Genomic DNA, 22571 nt, shown 5'->3' on the forward strand with positions numbered 1-22571 from the left:
AACCATCTCTAGGGTTTACAGAGAATGGTCCGAAAAAGAAAAAAAATCCAGTGAGCGGCAGTTCTGTGGGCGGAAATGCCTTGTTGATGCCAGAGGTCAGAGGAGAATGGGCAGACTGGTTCGAGCTGATAGAAAGGCAACAGTGACTCAAATTGCCACCCGTTACAACCAAGGTAGGCCTAAGAGCATCTCTGAACGCACAGTGCGTCGAACTTTGAGGCAGATGGGCTACAGCAGCAGAAGACCACACCGGGTACCACTCCTTTCAGCTAAGAACAGGAAACTGAGGCTACAATTTGTACAAGCTCATCGAAATTGGACAGTAGAAGATTGGAAAAACGTTGCTTGGTCTGATGAGTCTCGATTTCTGCTGCGACATTCGGATGGTAGGGTCAGAATTTGGCGTAAACAACATGAAAGCATGGATCCATCCTGCCTTGTATGGAGCATCTTTGGGATGTGCAGCCGACAAATCTGCGGCAGCTGTGTGATGCCATCATGTCAATATGGACCAAAATCTCTGAGGAATGCTTCCAGCACCTTGTTGAATCTATGCCACGAAGAATTGAGGCAGTTCTGAAGGCAAAAGGGGGTCCAACCCGTTACTAGCATGGTGTACCTAATAAAGTGGCCGGTGAGTGTATATAATATATATATATATATATATATATATATATATATATATATATATATACACACACACACATGTGGTCAAAATTGTTGGTACCCCTCGCATAATGACAGAAAAACCCACAATGTTCACAGAAATAACTTGAATCTGGCAAAAGTAATAATAAATAGACAATCTATGAAAATGTACAAATGAAAGTCAGACATTGCTTTTCAACCATGCTTCCGCAGAATTAAAAAAAAAAAAAAATCTGACTTGGTCAAATAGTTTGACCAAATTAATTCTTTTTACTTTGCTTTGTAATCACAGGTGTGGCTGTAATTACAACGCTCTCCAGTGGGTTCAGTATGCCTTTATGCACATCCTGGGGGACACATAACGACCCTCGTATATGATTCCCCTATCTGCCTCACAATATATATATGTATATAGATATAAAGATTAAGTTGCTCTTTAAAGTGTTATTTGATTTCCAATAAATACAGTATTTCATGATTGGCAAGAATCCAAAGGTTTTTTTTTATCTTGTAAATATTTTGCACCATTTCTGTATTCTTTACACTGTGTCCATACTTGTCCCACACACAAGACCAATCTGAGATCAGCATAATCAGTGTTTTATCAGCAGGAGATTATCACTAGAGGACTAGTTGTCTCGTGCTATGTCGTCCTCTACATCATGCTGCTCTCAGATAACATTCCAAAAACCTGAAGACATGTTCCCGCTAATGTATAATATTAATGTTTATTAACGTGAAATCATTAATAATTGAAGATGCAAAAAAATGCTCCCCACTTAGAGATGCCATCTTCTGGTCATAATTTCATTATATGTGTCCACTGTATTGTATGAACATTGCTCAGTGTAGAATCTTATTATAAAGCTGAAAATTGTGTTTATGTATTCTCTTAAAAGCAGAAGCAATAAATGTGAGTGGCCCGGTTTCCATTCCATATCACCTTTTCCAGTCTAATTCAGATGATCTTTATGTGGAAGGACTGCCTGAAGGAATCCCATATAGAAGACCTTCAACGTATGGAATTCCGCGTCTGGAGAGAATCTTGCTAGCAAGGGAAAGGATCCGATATGTAATCAAAAAGTATGTTTATTACCATCTCCATAGCTCATTGCTAACTCTGTGATGTAGTAATGAAGTGAATTACCATATTTTTCGGACTCTAGGATGCATCTTACCATAAGATGCGCCCCAGGTTTAGACAGCAGAAAATAGCAAAAACATTTTTCCTAATAATTAAAACTTCTTAATTTTTTAATGCACTAGGGTATAATAGGGAGGTAATGAATCTATTGTTTGTACTTCTCTGCACTGTTTACTATACACACACAGCTCTGCTACATGTGCATATATACACACACGACTCTGCTACATGCACATTTACATACAAATGCACAGCACTACTACATGCTTATTTACATACACATTTGAAAAAACTGACCGTCACATCCAAACATAGACTTAAGGTACCTTCACACTAAGCGACTTTACAACGATAACGGTAGCGATCCGTGACGTTGCAGCGTCCTGGATAGCGATATCGTTGTGTTTGACACGCAGCAGCGATCAGGATCCCGCTGTGAGATCGCTGGTCGTTGCTGAAAGTCCAGAACTTTATTTCGTCGCTGGATCTCCCGCTGACATCGCTGAATCGGTGTGTGTGACACCGATCCAGCGATGTCTTCACTGGTAACCAGGGTAAACATCGGGTTACTAAGCGCAGGGCCGCGCTTAGTAACCCGATGTTTACCCTGGTTACCATTGTAAAAGTAAAAAAAAAAACACATACTCACATTCCGGTGCCCGGTGTCCGCTTCCCTGCACTCCTCCTGCATCCTGTGTAAGTGCCGGCCGTAAAGCAGAGCGGTGACACAGGATGCAGGAGGAGTGCAGGGAAGTGGACGCCGGGCACCGGAATGTGAGTATGTGTTTTTTTTTTTTACTTTTACAATGGTAACCAGGGTAAACATCGGGTTACTAAGCGCGGCCCTGCGCTTAGTAACCCGATGTTTACCCTGGTTACCAGGGGACTTCGGCATCGTTGGTCGCTGGAGAGCCGTCTGTGTGACAGCTCTCCAGCGACCACACAACGACTAAACAGCGACGCTGCAGCGATCGGATCGTTGTCTGTATCACTGCAGCGTCGCTTAGTGTGAAGGTACCTTAAGTGTGAACAGGTGCTGAACCTAGAGTTACCAACTCTTATATAGTCAAGCAAATAAGGCAGCACACTGCAGTGCGCAAACATGAAACACGAAAATTGAACTGCATTACTGCACTAGAAATATGAAAAATGAGAGCGTTTAGCGCATAAAAATGGCCAATTTGATGTGTACCTGGTAGCCACTTTACGGCATCTCTCTTATACCAGGTCCTACGCTTTCCTTTCCTCGCTGAGAATAAACGTCTCCATCTGAATGGGTGCCTATGAAAACCTCTTCTTAGACTAGCATTCTCACTCTCTGTGGAGGGGTAATGGACCTGCTGCAATTAAAACACCTGTGACTAGGAGGCGGAGTGCTTCCTTCTGGCCGAGCACTCCGCCTAACTAGTCACAGGTGTTAGACTAGATAACAAATGAATTAAACTGGCTGTCCGAAAAGAATGGACAAAGGCAAAAGGTAGTCAGCATCCGAACAGTGATCGAATCTGCTGTGGCTAAGCAGACAGAGACACGGACAGAAGAGCACATGTCTGCCAGATCGAATCCCGAGGCCTGGTGGCTTCCTCTCCTTCTTAGCACCGATCACATGGATCAATGTAGGGCAGAAGGAGGGAGAGCAGCTCTCTCTGTGATTGGGAAGGATCCAGTGTCTGCGTTCTCCATGACAGGTAACTGCCTCCAGACTATACGAGAGATAACTCTCTAAAAACTTTTTAGGAGGAGTTAGTTTTTCTTACTAAAAAGTGCTTCTCATAGTGTGAAAAATACGCTAAATTTATTTTTTATCTTATATTTGTTGCAAATTTGCTTGCACTTTTGGAATAGAGAGCCTTATACCACAGATATCGTCTGACAGTCTAATGTAATATATTCCCCCTCCGACAGTTGATGCCAATGGAGATAAGCATCTAGCATGTCTGACATCGGACTGCTGATCTTCTTGTTCCACCGGATTGCCACTAGAACAGTTTGCTAGTGGCTCTCTCATAGAGAATACAGGAATGCTTGTCTCTAAAGAGTATTTACAGTATGATCACAAAAGCAATTGACTGTATAATTTTCTTTATAAAATTCCTTAGACCAGAACTTCTGAATACTACAATAGAAGCTATTTCCATTGAAAGGACATCTCCAGGAGGTAGTGTAAATTCTTTTTCACTGTCATGTTCTTTTATGATATATGTTATGTAACCATCTTTCATGTTGTTTAATTAAAAATAAATGATTTGTTTAAAATAGTGAAGGAAGAGTGGTATGCAAGGATAACTAAGTTAAGAAAAACAGTCGATCAGCTGTTCAGTAAAAAGTTTGGTATGTATTTTAGGTTTTACCCTTTCTTAATGTTTATCTATCTAATCTCATAGCATTCAAATCTTAAAGAGTAATTAAACTTTCGTGTTTTTATATGTAGCTTTGTCCAGCATGAAAGCTATGAAACCTTGAATATCACTTTATTAGGGGATTTGTCTAAATTTCTGTAAATAAAAAATTATGTGTAAGTGGTTTCCAAACTCCTACTTTTCCCCAGTTTGTTTGCTTGCCTTTGGCTGCATTGATATAAGAATTTACTCATTTGGAGTACTGATGCTGGCAGTGAAAGGTGTTATGATCCCAGTGGTAGAGGATCTCTGATATTCCGGCAAGATAGCAAAAACATAAATACTGCTCTAGGGAGGTGGAAACTGGGCTAACCGCATACCTGATCCTAACACACACAACTAGAAGCAGCCGGTGAACGTGCCTACGTTGGTTCTAGACGTCTCGAGCCAGCCGGAGAACTGACTACCCCTAGAGGGAAAATAAGACCTCACTTGCCTCCAGGGAAATTGAACCCCAAAGATATAGAAAGCCCCCAACAAATAATAACGGTGAGGCAAGAGGAAAACACAAACGTAGAGATGAACTAGATTCAGCAAAGTGAGGCCCACTAGTCTAGATAGGCAGAAAATAGATAGTGGACTATGCAGTCAGCAGAAAACCCTACAAAAACATCCACACTGAACATTCAAGAACCCCCACACCGACTGACGGTGCGGAGGGAGAATATCAGCCCCCTAGAGCTTCCAGCGAGCCAGAAAATCAAATTTTAAGCAAGCTGGACAGAAACACTGAAAAATGCAAACGATCCAAATTATACAAAACGGACTTAGCTTTTCTTGCATGAGAAGACTGAAAGGAATCCGGAGGAGACCATATAGGTCTGGATACAATGATGCCAGGCAAGAGACTGAGTCCAGAGGAGACTTAACCCTGCTGTTCTGTTGGTTTTTGAAATTCTATAATGTTATAAAAATTCAGCGTGTGATTCTGAGACTTGAGGGTCCCTGACTTTTCGTCATTAGGGGGGTACTCTCTGTGGGAATTTTTTTTTTTTTTAATTTTTGTTTACTTTATTTGGTACAATTTTTTTATGTGAAATCTAAACAGAACAGCAGGGTTAAATAGGGAACACCCGCTGCTTAACGACACAGCTGGAGCTCAGGCCTGCAACAAGACATGCCTAACACAATACCGTTAGTGACCACCAGAGGGAGCCCAGAAACACAGTTCACAACAGTACCCCCCCCCCTTGAGGAGGGGTCACCGAACCCTCACCAAGACCCCCAGGGCGATCAGGATGAGCAGCGTGAAAGGCATGAACCAAATCAGCCGCATGAACATCAGAGGCGACAACCCAGGAATTATCCTCCTGACCATAGCCTTTCCACTTAACTAAATACTGGAGTTTCCGTCTAGAGATACGAGAATCCAGAATCTTCTCCACCACGTACTCCAACTCGCCCTCAACCAAAACCGGGGCAGGAGGCTCAACAGCAAGAACCATAGGCACCACGTACCGCCGCAACAAGGACCTATGGAACACATTATGAATAGCAAATGACGCTGGAAGGTCCAAGCAAAAAAACACCGGGTTAAGGATTTCCAAAATCTTATAAGGACCGATAAAGCGAGGCTTGAACTTAGGAGAGGAGACTTTCAAAGGAACATGCCGAGAAGACAACCAAACCAAATCCCCAACACGAAGTCGGGGACCCACACCGCGGCGGCGGTTGGCAAAACGCTGGGCCTTGTCTTGTGACAATTTCAAATTGTCCACCACATGGTTCCAAATCCGCTGCAACCTATCCACCACAGAATCAACCCCAGGACAGTCAGAAGGTTCAACCTGGCCCGAGGAGAAACGAGGATGAAAACCAGAGTTGCAGAAAAAGGGTGAAACCAAAGTGGCAGAACTAGCCCGATTATTAAGGGCAAACTCGGCCAGTGGCAAAAAGGTAACCCAGTCGTCCTGATCAGCAGAAACAAAACATCTCAAATAAGTCTCCAACGTCTGATTAGTTCGCTCGGTCTGGCCATTAGTCTGAGGATGAAAAGCCGACGAAAAAGACAAATCAATACCCATCTTAGCACAAAAGGATCGCCAGAATCTGGACACAAACTGGGATCCTCTGTCAGACACAATATTCTCAGGGATGCCGTGCAAACGAACCACATTCTGAAAGAACAAAGGGACCAAATCAGAGGAGGAAGGCAACTTAGGCAAGGGCACCAAATGGACCATTTTAGAAAAACGATCGCACACCACCCAGATGACAGACATCTTCCGAGATACCGGAAGATCCGAAATGAAATCCATGGAAATGTGCGTCCAAGGCCTCTTCGGGATAGGCAAGGGCAAAAGCAACCCGCTGGCACGAGAACAGCAAGGCTTAGCCCGAGCACAAATCCCACAGGACTGCACAAAAGAACGCACATCCCGCGACAAGGAAGGCCACCAAAAGGACCTAACCACCAAATCTCTGGTACCGAAAATCCCAGGATGTCCCGCCAACACTGAAGAATGAACCTCAGAAATAACTCTGCTGGTCCATCTGTCAGCGACAAACAGTCTCTCTGGTGGGCAACGATCAGGCCTATCAGCCTGAAATTTCTGCAGCACTCGTCGCAAATCTGGGGAAATGGCAGACAAAATCACTCCCTCTCTGAGAATACCAGCCGGCTCCGAGACTCCCGGAGAGTCAGGCACAAAACTCCTAGAAAGTGCATCAGCCTTCACGTTCTTCGAACCAGGCAGGTACGAGACCACAAAGTCAAAACGGGAGAAAAACAACGACCAACGAGCCTGTCTAGGATTCAGGCGCTTGGCAGACTCGAGATAAATCAGATTTTTATGATCAGTCAAGACCACCACACGATGTCTAGCTCCCTCGAGCCAATGTCGCCACTCCTCAAATGCCCACTTCATAGCCAACAACTCCCGATTACCAACATCATAGTTCCGCTCAGCAGGCGAAAATTTTCTTGAAAAGAAGGCGCATGGCTTCATCACGGAGCCATCAGAACTTTTTTGCGACAAAACAGCCCCTGCACCAATCTCAGAAGCATCAACTTCAACCTGGAAGGGAAGAGAGACATCCGGCTGGCACAAGACTGGCGCTGAAGTAAACCGACGCTTCAGCTCCTGAAAGGCCTCCACGGCCGCAGGAGACCAATTAGCAACATCAGAACCCTTCTTGGTCATATCCGTCAAAGGTTTAACCACGCTGGAAAAATTAGCGATAAAACGACGGTAAAAATTAGCAAAGCCCAAGAACTTCTGCAGGCTCTTAACAGACGTGGGCTGAGTCCAGTCATGAATGGCACGGACCTTGACTGGGTCCATCTCCACAGTAGAAGGGGAAAAAATAAAACCCAAAAAAGAAACCTTCTGTACCCCAAAGATACATTTTGAGCCCTTCACAAATAGAGCATTCTCCCGCAGAACCTGAAACACCATCCTGACCTGGTTCACATGGGACTCCCAATCATCAGAAAAAACCAAAATATCATCCAGATAAATAATCATAAATTTATCCAGATATTTCCGGAAGATGTCATGCATGAAGGACTGAAACACAGAAGGGGCATTCGATAATCCAAAAGGCATCACCAGGTACTCAAAATGACCCTCGGGCGTATTAAATGCCGTTTTCCATTCATCTCCCTGCTTTATGCGCACAAGTTTATACGCACCACGAAGATCTATCTTGGTGAACCAACTGGATCCCTTAATCCGAGCAAATAAATCAGACAACAATGGCAAAGGATACTGAAATTTAACCGTGATCTTATTCAGAAGACGATAATCTATACAAGGTCTCAAAGACCCGTCTTTCTTGCCCACAAAAAAGAATCCTGCACCAAGAGGAGAAGAGGATGGGCGAATATGTCCCTTCTCCAAAGACTCCTTTATATAACTCCGCATCGCGGCATGCTCTGGCACAGATAAATTAAAGAGTCGTCCCTTAGGAAACTTACTACCAGGAATCAAATCTATAGCACAATCACAGTCCCTATGAGGAGGAAGGGCACTGGACCTGGCCTCATTAAATACATCCTGAAAGTCTGACAAAAACTCATGGATCTCAGAAGGAGTAGAAGAAGCAATAGACACCAATGGAGAATCGCAATGAATCCCCTGACACCCCCAACTAGACACAGTCATAGCTTTCCAATCTAAAACTGGATTATGGGCCTGTAACCATGGCAGACCCAAAACGACAACATCATGCATTTTATGCAGTACCAGAAAACGAATCACCTCCTGATGTACAGGAGTCATGCACATGGTCACTTGCGTCCAATACTGAGGTTTATTCTCTGCCAATGGCGTAGAATCAATTCCTCTAAGAGGAATAGGATTTTCCAAAGGCTCCAGGACAAAACTGCAGCGCTTGGCAAACGACAAATCCATCAGACTTAAAGCAGCACCAGAATCCACAAAAGCCATAACTGAGTAAGAAGATAATGAACAAATTAAAGTCACAGACAAAATAAACTTAGGCTGAAAAGTACCCATGGCGACAGGATTAACAATTTTTTTTAAGCGTTTAGAGCATGCTGAGATAACATGTGTTGAATCACCACAGTAGAAACACAACCCATTTTGACGTCTATGATTTTGTCGCTCGACTCTGGTCAGAATTCTGTCACATTGCATAGAATCAGGTGACCGTTCAGACAGCACCGCCAAAGGATTAACAGATTTGCGCTCCCGCAAACGTCGATCAATTTGAATGGCCAGAGCCATTGAATCATTCAGACCTGTAGGGATAGGAAACCCCACCATCACATCTTTAATGGCTTCAGAAAGACCATTTCTGAAATTTGCGGCCAGTGCACACTCATTCCATTGAGTAAGCACGGACCATTTCCGAAATTTTTGACAATATACCTCAGCTTCGTCCTGATCCTGAGAGATAGCCAGCAACATCTTTTCAGCCTGATTTTCAAGATTAGGCTCCTCATAAAGCAAACCAAGTGCCAGGAAAAACGCATCAACATTCACCAATGCAGGATCTCCTGGCGCCAGAGAGAAGGCCCAATCTTGAGGGTCGCCGCGCAAGAAGGAAATAACAATCTTAACTTGCTGAGCGGAATCACCAGAGGAACGAGGTTTCAGAGACAGAAACAATTTGCAATTATTCCTAAAATTCAGGAACTTAGATCTATCTCCAAAAAACGGCTCAGGAATAGGTATTTTTGGTTCAGACATAGGGCTATGGATAACAAAATCCTGAATGCTTTGCACCCTAGCAGCAAGCTGATCCACACTAGAAGTCAGAGTCTGGACATTCATATCTGCAGCAGAGTTCCAGCCACTCAGAGAAAAAAGGGGATGGAAGAAGCTAGGCAAACTGCAGCAACAAAAAAAACAAAAAACTCAGAACTTCTTTTTAATCCCGCTTCTGCGATGCAATAAACATTTTCTTTTGGCCTGGCATACTGTTATGATCCCAGTGGTAGAGGATCTCTGATATTCCGGCAAGATAGCAAAAACATAAATACTGCTCTAGGGAGGTGGAAACTGGGCTAACCGCATACCTGATCCTAACACACACAACTAGAAGCAGCCGGTGAACGTGCCTACGTTGGTTCTAGACGTCTCGAGCCAGCCGGAGAACTGACTACCCCTAGAGGGAAAATAAGACCTCACTTGCCTCCAGGGAAATTGAACCCCAAAGATATAGAAAGCCCCCAACAAATAATAACGGTGAGGCAAGAGGAAAACACAAACGTAGAGATGAACTAGATTCAGCAAAGTGAGGCCCACTAGTCTAGATAGGCAGAAAATAGATAGTGGACTATGCGGTCAGCAGAAAACCCTACAAAAACATCCACACTGAACATTCAAGAACCCCCACACCGACTGACGGTGCGGAGGGAGACTATCAGCCCCCTAGAGCTTCCAGCGAGCCAGAAAATCAAATTTTAAGCAAGCTGGACAGAAACACTGAAAAATGCAAACGATCCAAATTATACAAAACGGACTTAGCTTTTCTTGCATGAGAAGACTGAAAGGAATCCGGAGGAGACCATATAGGTCTGGATACAACGATGCCAGGCAAGAGACTGAGTCCAGAGGAGACTTAAATAGGGAACACCCGCTGCTTAACGACACAGCTGGAGCTCAGGCCTGCAACAAGACATGCCTAACACAATACCGTTAGTGACCACCAGAGGGAGCCCAGAAACACAGTTCACAACAGAAAGGGTCAGCACTTATTTCTTTCTCTGACTGTTCTGCTGAGTGCTTGAGCAATGTCCTGCAGCAAGTTGTTCCCAGAGTTAATGAGACACAGAAGCTGACCTGACCCTTTCACTGGCATTATCTGTACTCCAAGTGAGTACTAATCTAATTTCCTTCTATGATGGAATCACTGACTGGGTGGATCAGGGAAATGTGGTAAATTTAGTATATCTCGACTTCAGAAAAGCATTTGATAAAGTATCTCGTACTATCCTTATTGAAAAAATGACAAAGTATGGGATTGACAAGGCTATGGTTAGGTGGATTCATAAGTAACTCAGTGAGCATAGTCAAAGAGTGGTAATAAATGGCTGCACATTCAATTGGAAGAGTGTTTCAAGTGGGGTAACACAAGGCTCTGTCCTGGCCCAAGTGTTGTTCAACATTTTCATAAATAATCTAGATAAGGTAATTCAAGGGAAACTAATCAAATTTGCAGATAATGCAAAGCTAGAAGGGATAGCTAACACTAGAAAAGACAGTGAAAGGATTCAGAAGGATCTACAAAAGCTTGAACAATGGGCAGCAACTAATAGCATGGTATTTAATAGGGAGAAATTCAAGATTCTACATCTACAGAATGGGAGGAATAAAACTAAGCAACAGCACGTGTGAAAAAGACTTGGGTATTCTAATAGACAGACTGCACAGAATTAACAGTGTGATGCAGCAGCAAAAAAGGCAAACACAGTTCTAGGATGTATTAAGACAAGCATAGAGTGTAGATCACGTGGCCAGGCCTCTTCTGGAATACTGTGTCCAGTTCTGGACACCTCATTTTAAAAAACCAACATCATACAGGGAACAGGGAAATGGATTAGTGGTGCGTCGCCGGAATCCAAATGAACACAGGTGCCAGGAACAAGTGGCTGGATACCACTCAATAGCAACAGCAAAAAGGAAAGGAAAAAGTTCCAACACCAGGTATCTCTTCATAAAATCTTCAGTACTTTATTTTCATGTCAAGAAAAAGCATCATGTGGGGACGCAGCCCCTAAACGCCTGACGCGTTTCGAATAAAGTTCTTAGTCATAGGCATATGAACAATACATAACCCTCAGGGAACTTACATCTCCATTGTGAGTCTCCCAAATATGTTTGGAAAGTCCCGACAATCCCCGACGGTTGACAGTGCATCAGGCTTCGCAGCCGTAATATGCTCTCCAATTCTTTTCTTAAGGGGTCTCACCGTGCACCCTATGTAGTACTTATTGCACACCATGCACGTCACCATGTAAACAACGTGTGTGGTGTTACAATTAATAAATGCCTTAATCAAATATGTCTTGTCGGTCATACCATTACAAAATTCATTTGTTCTCTCCATATGTCTACACAGGGTGCACTTTTTTCCCCCACATTTATAACACCCTTTTTGTGTCAACCATACAGGTCTCTTTTCTGCACTGACAAAAAGACTTGGGGATAAAATATTACCTAAAGTTCTGGCACGCCTGGGAACACATCGATAGCCTTTTTTCAAGATTTTGGCCAAAACCGAATCCTGATAGAGAATGGGCAAAAACTTGTGCATCAGTGCGACAATGTTATTATAGTCCACACTATAGGTGGTGGAAAATGTAGGTATATTCTGTGCATTACCTCTATCTATGTGGTTTTCATCACCACGTAAGGACTGCCTAGTTCTCTCCTTTACCAAAGAATCCGCCCTTTGGAGCATCCATTTCTTATAACCCCTATTTTTTAACCTCCTTTCAATCCTTTGTTTTCTCTGGTTAGTGTCTGTTCTGTGGAACACAGTCTTTTAAGGGGGGGTCAGTGGTGGTGCTAGACAAGACTCTATATCAGAAAGAAATTTTGTCAATGTTGTCGGACACTGCCACTTTCCGCCCCTATCTAGTGATCCAGCTGCAAGAATGCAAGAGGAGTTGCGCTGTGTTCTTGGGGAGGGAGTGGCATTAGGGGCAATTTCTAGAAAGACTTCGGAATGTCTATATGTAGAGAAGCCTGTATGTCCTGTGTTTCATGCCCTCCCCAAGGTGCACAAAGCTCCATCTCCTCCTCCTCTCCGTCCTATTGTTGCTGGAATTGGGAGTCTGAATGAGAGAATGAGAGACTTTCTACATGGGTGGATAAGACATTGCAGCCGTAAATCGTATGGTAGGGTTTATTAAGGACACAAAACATTTGTTGTCCAACTTCAAAAATGTTACTTGGTTGCATGATTACTCATGGGTAACGTTTGACGTTATCTCTCTCTACTCCTGTATCCCGCATACATTGGCTGTGGCAGCCATAAGTGATATTTTGTCTCAGACCAGCATGTATCCAACTGATACAAATAGATTTATTATCATGGCAGTCCAGCATTTACTGGTCACTAATTACTTCAAGTTTAATGCATCATATTATCTACAGTTGCAAGGCTGTCCAATGGGGGCAAATTTTTTGCTCTCTTTGGCTAATATTTATATGGCTCAGTGGGAAAGACAGTTTGTACACAATCTAACAAATCCATATTTGAAGCATCTGGTATGGTGCGGGAGATACATAGATGATGTCATTATTACATGGCATGGTTCCATCGATGTATCCCCCCACACTCCGTTGTCTGAATTTATTGAATATCTAAATAGAAATCGGGCAAACATTAGATTTACCTTTGACGTCCATGGGGAAGAGGCTCCCTATCTGGATGTTGTCCTGACAGGTAATGCAGAGTCAGGCATTATTCACTCCACCCTATTTAGGAAACCTATAAGTGGCAATTCCGTTTTGCATGCGGAAAGTTGTCATCCTCCACATGTGATGCGAAATTTGCCCATAGGGGAGTTGGTGCGGGCTCAAAGACTGTGTTCCACAGAACAGGCAATAACCAGAGAAAATCAAAGGATTGAAAGGAGGTTAAAAAATAGGGGTTATAAGAAATGGATGCTCCAAAGGGCGGATTCTTTGGTAAAGGAGAGAACTAGGCAGTCCTTACTTGGTGATGAAAACCGCATAGACAGAGGTAATGCACAGAATATGCCTACATTTTCCACCACCTATAGTGTGGACTATAATAACATTGTCGCACTGATGCACAAGTTTTTGCCCATTCTCTATCAGGATTCGGTTTGGGCCAAAATCTTGAAAAATGGCTATTGTTGTGTCCCCAGGCGTGCCAGAACTTTAGGTAATATTTTATCCCCAAGTCTTTTTGTCAGTGCAGAAAAGAGACCTGTATGGTTGACACAAAAAGGGTGTTATAAATGTAGGGGAAAAAAGTGCACCCTGTGTAGACATATGGAGAGAACAAATGAATTTTGTAATGGTATGACCGACAAGACATATTTGATTAAGGCATTTATTAATTGTAACACCACACATGTTGTTTACATGGCGACGTGCATGGTGTGCAATAAGTACTACATAGGGTGCACTGTGAGACTCCTTAAGAAAAGAATTGGAGAACATACTACGGCTGCGAAGCCTGATGGCACTGTCAACCGTCAGGGATTGTCGGGACTTTCCAAACATTTTCGGGAGAATCATAATGGAGATGTAAGTTCCTTGAGGGTTAAAGGCATAGAGAAGGTCGGGAAGCCGGCCTGTGGTGGGGTCTGGGAGCGTACTTTGAGGTGTAAGGAAGCCTATTGGATAATAGAGTTGGGAGCAAGATTCCCTGCAGGGCTAAATTATCGCAGCGACATTAGCTATTTTTATTAATAGCGGCTGGCAGTTCGAGTGTATATAATTATTGTAAAAAATTTATTTATTTTTTTTTGTGATTAGCAGCAGACACATTGCAGCGGATACTCAGCTATGACATATAGCACACACAAGCACATCATATACAAATGGTGCTGGATATTTTGTGGCAGATGTATAGCTGTGATACACAGCATACATAGGCTACATTGGATGTTAGTGTGGCGGAGGCTCAGCTATGATACACAGCATACATGGGTGTTGTGAACTCTGTTTTCGGGCTCCCTCTTGTGGTCACTGGTGGTATGGTGTGACTTTTGCTTTGGGCTCCCCCTGGTGGCTTTGTTTGTTATCCTGCTGGTCTCTGGCTATCAGCTGGTTCGTTATCCTCTGGGAGGTTCCTATATAGCTCTGTTTTACTTCCTCTTGTTGCCGGCTGTCGATGTAATCAGTGCTACTCAGATTCCTTCTGACTACCTTGCTCCCAGTCCATCCAGGACAAAGCTAAGTTTTGTTTGCTCAGTTTTTGATCAGCAGTGTTTATCATGTTTTCTTGTCCAGCTTGCTAAAATGTGATTTCCTCGCTTGCTGGATGCTCTAGTGGACTGAGTTTCTCCCCACACACCATTAGTTGGTGCGTGGGTTCTTGTAATCTCAGGATGGATATTTTGTAAGGGTTTTTTATTGATCGCATAGACCCCTGCTCTATTTTCTGCTTTCTAGTACTAGTGGGCCTCTTTTGCTGAATCTGATTTCATCCCTACGTATGTGCCTTCTTCTTACTTCACCGTTAATATTTGTTGGGGGCTTCTATATCTTTGGGGATTATTTCTCTGGAGGCAAGCGAGGTCTTTCTTTCTCTTTAGGGGTAGCTAGTTCCTCAGGCTGGCTCGAGACGTCTAGGAATTTTTTAGGCACGTTCACCGGCTACCTCTAGTTGTTTTGGATAGGTTCAGATTTGCGATCAGTCCAGTTACCATCTCCCTAGAGCTTGTCCTTAGTTTATTCACTTGCTGGTCTATTCATGATCCTCAGCCTCTAAGGATCATAACAGTACAGCCGGCCAGTAAAGTGTTAATTGCATGGCAGAAGCAGGAGAAAAGAAGCCTTGAGGAATTTTTTTTTTTTTGCCGTGTGTCTAGCTGCTGTGGCTAGCTTCTCTCCTCCTCTTAATCTTGGTGTGGCTCTGAGTTCAGCTGCTGACATGGATGTCCAGAGCTTGGCTTCCAGTCTGGATCATCTTGCTGCTAGGGTTCAAAGTATTCAGGATTTTGTTGTTCACAGTCCTATGTCAGAGCCTAGAATACCTATTCCGGAGTTGTTTTCTGGAGATAGATCTAGGTTCCTGAATTTTAGGAACAATTGTAAGTTGTTTCTTTCTTTGAAACCTCGTTCCTCTGGTGATGCCGTTCAGCAAGTTAATATTATCTTTTCCTTTTTGCGTAGTGACCCCCAAGATTGGGCCTTCGCATTGGCGCCAGGGGATCCTGCATTGCTTAGTGTAGATGCGTTTTTTCTAGCCCTTGGATTGCTCTATGAGGAACCTCGCAAACCTGTGCACCATTTGGCGGTGTCTTCTGAACAGACACCTGAATCTATGCAATGTGACAGAATTCTGACCAGAAGTGAACGGCAAAATTATAGACGGCAAAATGGGTTGTGCTTTTACTGTGGTGACTCAGCTCATGTTATCTCAGCATGCTCTAAGCGCAAAAAAAGGTTGATAAATCTGTCACCATTGGTACTTTACAGCCTAAGTTCATTTTGTCTGTTACCCTGATTTGTTCCCTGTCATCTTACCCGGTTAATGCTTTTGTAGATTCAGGTGCCGCCCTGAGTCTGATGGATTGGTCATTTGCCAGGCGCTGTGGTTTTGATTTGGAGCCTTTAAAATTCCCTATTCCACTAAGGGGAATTGATTCTACACCATTGGCTACGAATAGACCTCAGTACTGGACACAAGTGACCATGTGCATTACTCCTGTTCATCAGGAGGTGATTCGCTTTCTTGTACTGCATAATTTGCATGATGTCGTCGTGTTGGGTCTACCATGGTTGCAGACTCATAATCCAGTCCTGGATTGGAAAGCTATGTCGGTGTCAAGTTGGGGTTGTCAGGGAATTCATGGTGACGCTCCTGTGGTGTCTATTGCTTCGTCCACTCCTTCTGAAGTCCCTACGTTTTTGTCAGACTACCAGGATGTATTTGAGGAGCCCAAACTCAATTCTCTACCTCCTCATAGGGACTGTGATTGTGCTATAAATTTGATTCCTGGTAGTAAGTTTCCTAAGGGACGACTTTTCAATTTATCTGTGCCGGAGCATGCTGCGATGCGGAGTTATATAAAGGAGTCTTTAGAGAAGGGACATATTCGCCTGTCCTCATCCCCTCTTGGTGCAGGATTCTTTTTTGTGGCTAAAAAGGATGGTTCCCTGAGACCCTGTATTGATTATCGCCTTTTGAATAAAATCACGGTCAAATTTCAGTATCCTTTGCCATTGTTAACTGATTTGTTTGCTCGCATTAGGGGGTCTAGTTGGTTCACCAAGATAGATCTTCGTGGTGCGTATAACCTTGTGCGTATAAAACAGGGTGATGAATGGAAAACTGCATTTAATACGCCTGAAGGCCATTTTGAGTACTTGGTGATGCCTTTTGGACTTTCTAATGCTCCTTCAGTCTTTCAGTCCTTTATGCATGACATCTTCCGTGAATATCTGGATAAGTTTATGATTGTGTATCTGGATGATATTCTGTTTTTTTCGGATGATTGGGAGTCTCATGTTAAGCAGGTCAGGATGGTCTTTCAGGTCCTACGTGACAATGCTTTATTTGTGAAGGGCTCAAAATGTCTTTTTGGAGTCCAGAAGATTTCTTTTTTGGGTTTCATTTTTTCTCCTTCTACTATTGAGATGGACCCAGTCAAGGTTCAGGCTATTCATGACTGGACGCAGCCTACATCGGTTGAGAGTCTTCAGAAGTTCTTGGGTTTTGCAAATTTTTACCGTCGCTTCATAGCTAATTTTTCTGGCGTTGTTAAGCCTTTGACGGATTTGACCAAGAAGGGTTCTGATGTGACTAATTGGTCTTCTGCGGCTGTGGAGGCCTTTCGGGAGCTGAAGCGTCGGTTTTCTTCGGCTCCGGTCTTATGTCAGCCAGATGTCTCACTTCCCTTCCAGGTGGAGGTTGATGCTTCCGAGATTGGAGCGGGGGCTGTTTTGTCGCAGAGAAGCCCCGATGGCTCTGTGATGAAGCCATGTGCTTTCTTTTCAAGAAAGTTTTCGCCTGCCGAGCGGAATTATGATATCGGTAATCGGGAGCTGTTGGCTATGAAGTGGGCATTTGAGGAGTGGCGACATTGGCTTGAGGGAGCTAAACATCGTGTGGTGGTCTTGACTGACCACAAGAATTTGATTTATCTCGAGTCGGCCAAGCGGCTGAATCCCAGACAGGCTCGTTGGTCATTGTTTTTCTCTCGTTTTGATTTCATGGTCTCGTACCTGCCGGGTTCGAAGAATGTGAAGGCTGATGCTCTTTCTAGGAGTTTTGTGCCTGACTCTCCTGGAGATTCAGAGCCGGCTGGTATCCTTAGAGAAGGGGTGATTTTGTCTGCCATCTCCCCAGATTTGCGACGTGTGCTGCAAGAGTTTCAGGCGGATAGACCTGACCGCTGTCCACCGGAGAGACTGTTTGTCCCGGATAGATGGACCAACAGAGTCATCTCCGAGGTTCATTCTTCGGTGTTGGCGGGCCATCCTGGAATATTTGGTACCAGAGACTTGGTGGCCAGGTCTTTTTGGTGGCCTTCCTTGTCGCGGGATGTGCGTTCCTTTGTGCAGTCTTGTGGAATTTGTGCTCGGGCGAAGCCTTGCTGTTCTCGTGCCAGTGGTTTGCTGTTACCTTTGCCTGTCCCGAAGAGGCCTTGGACGCACATTTCCATGGATTTTATTTCAGATCTCCCTGTCTCTCAGAGAATGTCTGTCATCTGGGTGGTGTGTGATCGTTTTTCTAAGATGGTCCATTTGGTGCCCTTGCCTAAGTTGCCTTCCTCCTCCGAGTTGGTTCCACTGTTTTTTCAAAATGTGGTTCGTTTGCACGGGATTCCTGAGAACATTGTTTCTGACAGAGGATCCCGGTTTGTGTCTAGATTTTGGCGGACCTTTTGTGCTAAGTTGGGCATTGAATTGTCTTTTTCGTCGGCCTTCCATCCTCAGACGAATGGCCAAACCGAGCGAACTAATCAGACCTTGGAGACTTATTTAAGATGTTTTGTTTCTGCTGACCAGGACGACTGGGTTACTTTTTTACCCTTGGCCGAGTTTGCCCTTAATAATCGGGCTAGTTCTGCTACTTTGGTTTCTCCTTTTTTTTGCAATTCGGGGTTTCATCCTCGTTTTTCCTCGGGTCAGGTGGAGCCTTCTGACTGTCCTGGAGTGGATGTTGTGGTGGATAGGTTGCATCAGATTTGGAATCATGTGGTGGACAATTTGAAGTTGTCACAAGAGAAGGCTCAGCTCTTTGCCAACCGCCGTCGCTGTGTGGGTCCCCGACTTCGCATTGGGGACTTGGTGTGGTTGTCTTCTCGCTTCGTTCCTATGAAGGTCTCCTCTCCTAAGTTCAAGCCTCGGTTTATCGGTCCTTATAAGATTCTGGAAGTCCTTGGCCCTGTGTCATTCCGTCTGGACCTCCCGGCATCATTTGCTATTCATAATGTGTTCCATCGCTCGTTGTTGCGGAGGTATGTGGTACCTGTGGTTCCTCCGGTTGAGCCTCCTGCCCCGGTGCTGGTTGAGGGAGAATTGGAATACGTGGTGGAGAAGATCTTGGATTCTCGTGTTTCTAGACGGAGGCTCCAGTATTTGGTCAAGTGGAAGGGCTATGGTCAGGAGGATAATTCTTGGGTTGTCGCCTCTGATGTTCATGCGGCCGATTTGGTTCCTGCCTTCCATGTGGCTCATCCTGATCGCCCTGGGGGTTTTCATGAGGGTTCGGTGACCCCTCCTTAAGGGGGGGGGTACTGTTGTGAACTCTGTTTTCGGGCTCCCTCTTGTGTTCACTGGTGGTATGGTGTGACTTTTGCTTTGGGCTCCCCCTGGTGGCTTTGTTTGTTATCCTGCTGGTCTCTGGCTATCAGCTGGTTCGTTATCCTCTGGGAGGTTCCTATATAGCTCTGTTTTACTTCCTCTTGTTGCCGGCTGTCAATGTAATCAGTGCTACTCAGATTCCTTCTGACTACCTTGCTCCCAGTCCATCCAGGACAAAGCTAAGTTTTGTTTGCTCATTTTTTGATCAGCAGTGTTTATCATGTTTTCTTGTCCAGCTTGCTAAAATGTGATTTCCTCGCTTGCTGGATGCTCTAGTGGACTGAGTTTCTCCCCACACACCATTAGTTGGTGCGTGGGTTCTTGTAATCTCAGGATGGATATTTTGTAAGGGTTTTTTATTGATCGCATAGGCCCCTGCTCTATTTTCTGCTTTCTAGTACTAGTGGGCCTCTTTTGCTGAATCTGATTTCATCCCTACGTATGTGCCTTCTTCTTACTTCACCGTTAATATTTGTTGGGGGCTTCTATATCTTTGGGGATTATTTCTCTGGAGGCAAGCGAGGTCTTTCTTTCTCTTTAGGGGTAGCTAGTTCCTCAGGCTGGCTCGAGACGTCTAGGAATTTTTTAGGCACGTTCACCGGCTACCTCTAGTTGTTTTGGATAGGTTCAAATTTGCGATCAGTCCAGTTACCATCTCCCTAGAGCTTGTCCTTAGTTTATTCACTTGCTGGTCTATTCGTGATCCTCAGCCTCTAAGGATCATAACACATGGGCTGCATTGGGTGATATTGTAACGGATGCTCAGCTGTGAACTCTAACATACACAGAGTGTACTAGATGTTATTGTAGTATATGCTCAGCTGTGATACACAGCACAAATAGACTGCAATGGATGTCATTGTACCAGATGCTCAGCCGTGACATATATCATATTCAGGTTGTATTGGATATTATTGTAGCAGATGCTCAGCTGTGATGCACAACACACAGGCTAATCCACAGAGTTGTTATATTGAGTCAGTAGGGATATCTCTCACAAACTTATTTTGTGTGGATAAGGAGGCGATAATCTGAGTAGGCGTCGTGATTTCTGGTCGGCTGTCTCACATTTGATTTTGTAAGGAATGTAAACCAATCATGTCAAGCAACAGGTGTACATGGTTTTACTTAATGGAATGGGTATATAAGGATGTTTTATGTATTGTTCATATGCCTATGACTAAGAACTTTGTTCGAAACGCGTCAGGCGTTCCACATGATGTTTTTTTGTTGACATGAGAATAAAGTACTGAAGATTTTATGAAGAGACGCCTGGAGCTAGAACTTTTTCCTTTCCTTTTTGCTCATTTTAAAAAAGACATTGAAAAACTTGAACAAACTATAGTTTAGCTTGCAAAAAAGAAGGCTAAGAGGAGACTTAATAGCTGTCTACAAATATCTGAAGGGCTGTCACAGTGTAGAGGGATCATTCTTATTCTCATTTACACATGGAAACACAAGAAGCAATGGAATAAAACTAACGGAGAAGATACAGATTAGATATTAGAAACAACTTTTTGACAGTGAGGGAGATCAATGAGTGGAACAGGCTGCCACGAGAGGTGGTGAGTTCTCCTTCAATAGAAGTCTTTAAACAGAGACTGGACAGACATCTGTCTGAGATGGTTTACTGAATCCTGCACTGAGCAGGAGGTTGGACATGATGACCCTTGATATTCCATTCAACTCTAACATTCAATGATTCTGTGTTCTGATAGCAATGCAGCTAAAGGTAGGCAAATAGACTGGGGTAAGGCAAGTGTTTGGAAGTCACTTATATTAGTTTTTGTGCGGGAATGAAGACAAATCCCCTAATAGTGATTTGCAAAGTTTCATAACTTTTTATTCTGGGCAAAATTATAAGAAAAAAGGGTTTAGTTATTCTATATTGTAGGTCCTCTTCTTTAGCTGTAAATCCTTTAAGTTTTGTAAATTGCACGGTGGGGTCTAAATGGATTGGACTTGGCTTTTGCAGATCATCCCACAGTTACTCGATGAGGCCACGTGCACATGTTGAGTAGTTGGTCAGTTTTTTTTACCGCAGTATTTGTAAGCCAAAACCAGGAGTGGGTGATAAATACAGAAGTGATGCATATGTTTCTATTATACTTTTCCTCTGACTGTTCCACTCCTGGTTTTGGCTTACAAATGCTAATGTAAAATACTGACCAAATACTCAATATGTGCCCATGGCCTTAGGATATGTGCACACGTTAAGTATTTGGAACAGAAATTTATGCAGATTTTCTGCATCATTTGGCAGGAAAAACGCAGTTAAAAATATGAGCTTTTTTATAAGTTTTTGACTCGTTTTTACATACATTTTTCTTGCAGATGTTTCCACACTCATTAGTATGGATGAAAACATAAACGCTGAAAAAATGTACATGCTGTAGATTTAAATCTGCAAGTCAAAAATAAGTAACGTGGGCATTAGACTTCAGGATATCATTCTCTTTGCAGGCATCAGGAAAACACTTCAGGTTGTGTGACAAAACTATGCGGAAAAAATGTCACAAAAACACAATGTGATCACACAGCCTTACGTTTCTCAAACGATTTTTACAGGGTGGCAGGGCACATTATTCTGCTGAAAGAGGTCAATAGGAAGATGCTAGCCCCCAATATTGTGATTGTCTGCTGGGGCTGGGGATGGCGTTGGTGGGACAGTAGAATAAAGATCAGGCCAGCTGTGAAGTTATTGCCGAAGAATTCTTTCAGTTATGTTTTTTACATCCCTCTTGAATCTAAAATTTTATCAGACCTTTCAACGCTGAGATAAGTAAAGCATGGGTTAAGATAAAATTGCATAGAACTGGTTTCCGTGACATTTGACAATATTTTCTTTCTGCTTTAGCTGAAGCTTTGGGAAAGGCAGAACCGATGCCTGTACCTTACCAAAAGTTTGAAGCAAATCCTATAGATCTGTGTGTGGAGGGGCTGCCAGATAATATCCCCTTTAGAAGCCCATCCTGGTATGGCATTCCTAGACTTGAAAAGATTATTCAGGTTGGCAGCCGCATCAAATTTATGATAAAAAGGTAAGTGATGTACTATATTGATTACACTTGATTAAACAAAAAGTTCACTTTTAACATAAGGGCCATTAGAATGGGCTTAATAATAGTCCCAAAAGTAGTTATTTGAGAACTGCATATGTTAATATCTATGTACACAGCTCATCATCAGTGCTTTCTATACAAATATACTGCCTTGCTGTGATCTAAACACAGCGTCCATCATCATAAGTCTTAAGCCTCCATTTACATTAGAATGATATCGAATTAATCCAACTTTAACAATGACTTCAGCTGATAATCTGAAGGAAAAACCATATGGCAGCAGGTTTACTGGACAGTTAGTGATGCTACTCAAGTGACAAGTGCAACAGGCTTCTCCCCATCCTGTGCATTAAGTGACAGGTCTACCCAGAAGGTCTATTGCATGGATGTT

The 22571-nt window shown here is 43.5% G+C and overlaps 1 protein-coding gene across 7 annotated transcripts in view; it reads left to right on the forward strand.

The window, feature by feature from the left end:
• The window catches only part of GTF2I (general transcription factor IIi), a 151275-nt gene that overhangs the window by 36875 nt on the left and 91829 nt on the right, over positions 1 to 22571 (forward strand). For 5 of the 7 annotated variants that reach the window (XM_077296473.1, XM_077296474.1, XM_077296469.1 and 2 more), the window contains 4 exons: positions 1548 to 1731; positions 3892 to 3950; positions 4052 to 4123; positions 21976 to 22159. In XM_077296473.1, coding sequence (XP_077152588.1) covers positions 1548 to 1731; positions 3892 to 3950; positions 4052 to 4123; positions 21976 to 22159 — 499 coding nt within the window. The remainder of the gene's footprint in view (positions 1 to 1547; positions 1732 to 3891; positions 3951 to 4051; positions 4124 to 21975; positions 22160 to 22571) is intronic. The other 2 variants (XM_077296471.1, XM_077296475.1) reach the window with 1 other exon arrangement.

This window comes from Ranitomeya variabilis, chromosome 3 (genome assembly GCF_051348905.1).
Source record: "Ranitomeya variabilis isolate aRanVar5 chromosome 3, aRanVar5.hap1, whole genome shotgun sequence".
Lineage (NCBI taxonomy): Eukaryota > Metazoa > Chordata > Amphibia > Anura > Dendrobatidae > Ranitomeya > Ranitomeya variabilis.